Source organism: Arachis duranensis, chromosome 3 (assembly GCF_000817695.3).
Source record: "Arachis duranensis cultivar V14167 chromosome 3, aradu.V14167.gnm2.J7QH, whole genome shotgun sequence".
NCBI lineage: Eukaryota > Viridiplantae > Streptophyta > Magnoliopsida > Fabales > Fabaceae > Arachis > Arachis duranensis.
This window is the reverse complement of record NC_029774.3, coordinates 123606324-123607756: the sequence shown is the minus strand read 5'-3', so window position 1 is coordinate 123607756 and position 1433 is coordinate 123606324. Positions and strand designations below refer to the sequence as shown.

The following is a 1433-nucleotide window of genomic DNA, read 5'->3' as shown; positions in this document are numbered from 1 at the left end:
ATTTGTACAAAAGTGTAAATCATAACATGCTATTAAAATGAAAATAATATTATTCTTACCTAAATATTATTAAAAACCTCTTTGAACACGACATTTGTTGTTGATGACTTTGGATTGCCGTCTTCATTTAGAATTAAAACCCTGAGGCCACTGCGACTCTTAACTCTTGACAAAGCAACATAAAGTTGTCCATGGATGAACATTGATTTTGGCAAATAAACCGTACATGTGATAATGATTGATCCTGACTCATGTTAATGGTCATTGCAAAGCATACTGTTAATGAAAATTGTCTCCGTTGGAACTTAAATGGCAATCCTGAATCTGAAGGGATCAAGTTCATTCTTGGAATGTACACTTTATCTCCAATATTTCTACTGGTCACTACCGTCGCTCCAATTACGTTGCTGCTAAGTTTGTTAACTATTAATCTTGTCCCGTTGCATAAACCTGAAGTCTGGTCTATGTTTCGCAATAGCATTACAGCGACTCCTGGCTTCAAAGTCAACTTGTGATTGAGTAGTCCCGAACATTTGATGTCATTTAGAAACTCTAGTGTGAACCACTCTTGTTTTACATCTTCATTCTCATCAGCTTGACATGTTGTGTCAGAGCTCAAATACTCCTTTTCCATCCAAATTGCTCTACTCTGAAAATACCTGTAATCTGACATGTTTTGCAACAAATTTGGATATGCAAAGTCTACCAAATGAGAGAGGGGATCATCAATAGTTGTAATCAATAGATCATCTGAAATTTCAACTTCTGATTCATCACCAACAACAGAGATAATATTTCCATTTCCAACATCAAGTATCCAATTAGCAAATATCTTCATTTCACCTTCATCTTGATCCAAAGAAGACATTAGAAGCCTCATATTCGTATGCAGTTTCAGAACCTTACAAAATGACCACAGATGGGATGAGTTAATAGCGGATGCTAATATATCGTGTCTACTTCCTTTCGGAATCACCGAAAGTATCTGTCTGAAATCACCTCCTAGAACAACAATCTTACCACCAAATGGTTGATGTGTCTTATGTTGATTGATAACTGACATAAGATTCCTGAGCGTCCGATCAAGTGCTTCAAAACGGCAGTTGTACCTTTCCTCGCATACAACATATTGAGAACTCAAAATTGGATCCTGTTTTGGACTTCTTTGATCTCTCCTCATACCATATCATGGCGTCGCAATGCCGACAAAAAATTCTGGGTCACCAATATTTATCACATCTAATAATCACCAAGATAATAAATTGTTTTAGTTATATCTGCAACAAATACTTTATATAAAAATATACCTTTCTTTCACCATGTTAAGTATAAAAATAATATTTATAAAAGATTACCGAAGAATGCAATTTATAGAATAAAAATATGAGATCATATAATACAATTTCATTGTGCCAACCTCAAGATTTAAGTTT

The 1433-nt window shown here is 34.6% G+C and overlaps 1 protein-coding gene across 1 annotated transcript; it reads right to left on the bottom strand.

Moving 5' to 3' along the window:
• Window positions 1-133: 133 nt before the first annotated feature.
• On the bottom strand, window positions 134-1180 carry LOC107480912 (uncharacterized). Its single transcript, XM_016101111.1, has one exon. The coding sequence runs from the start codon at window positions 1178-1180 to the stop codon at window positions 134-136; it is 1047 nt and encodes a 348-aa protein (XP_015956597.1).
• Between the last annotated feature and the right edge of the window lie 253 nt (window positions 1181-1433).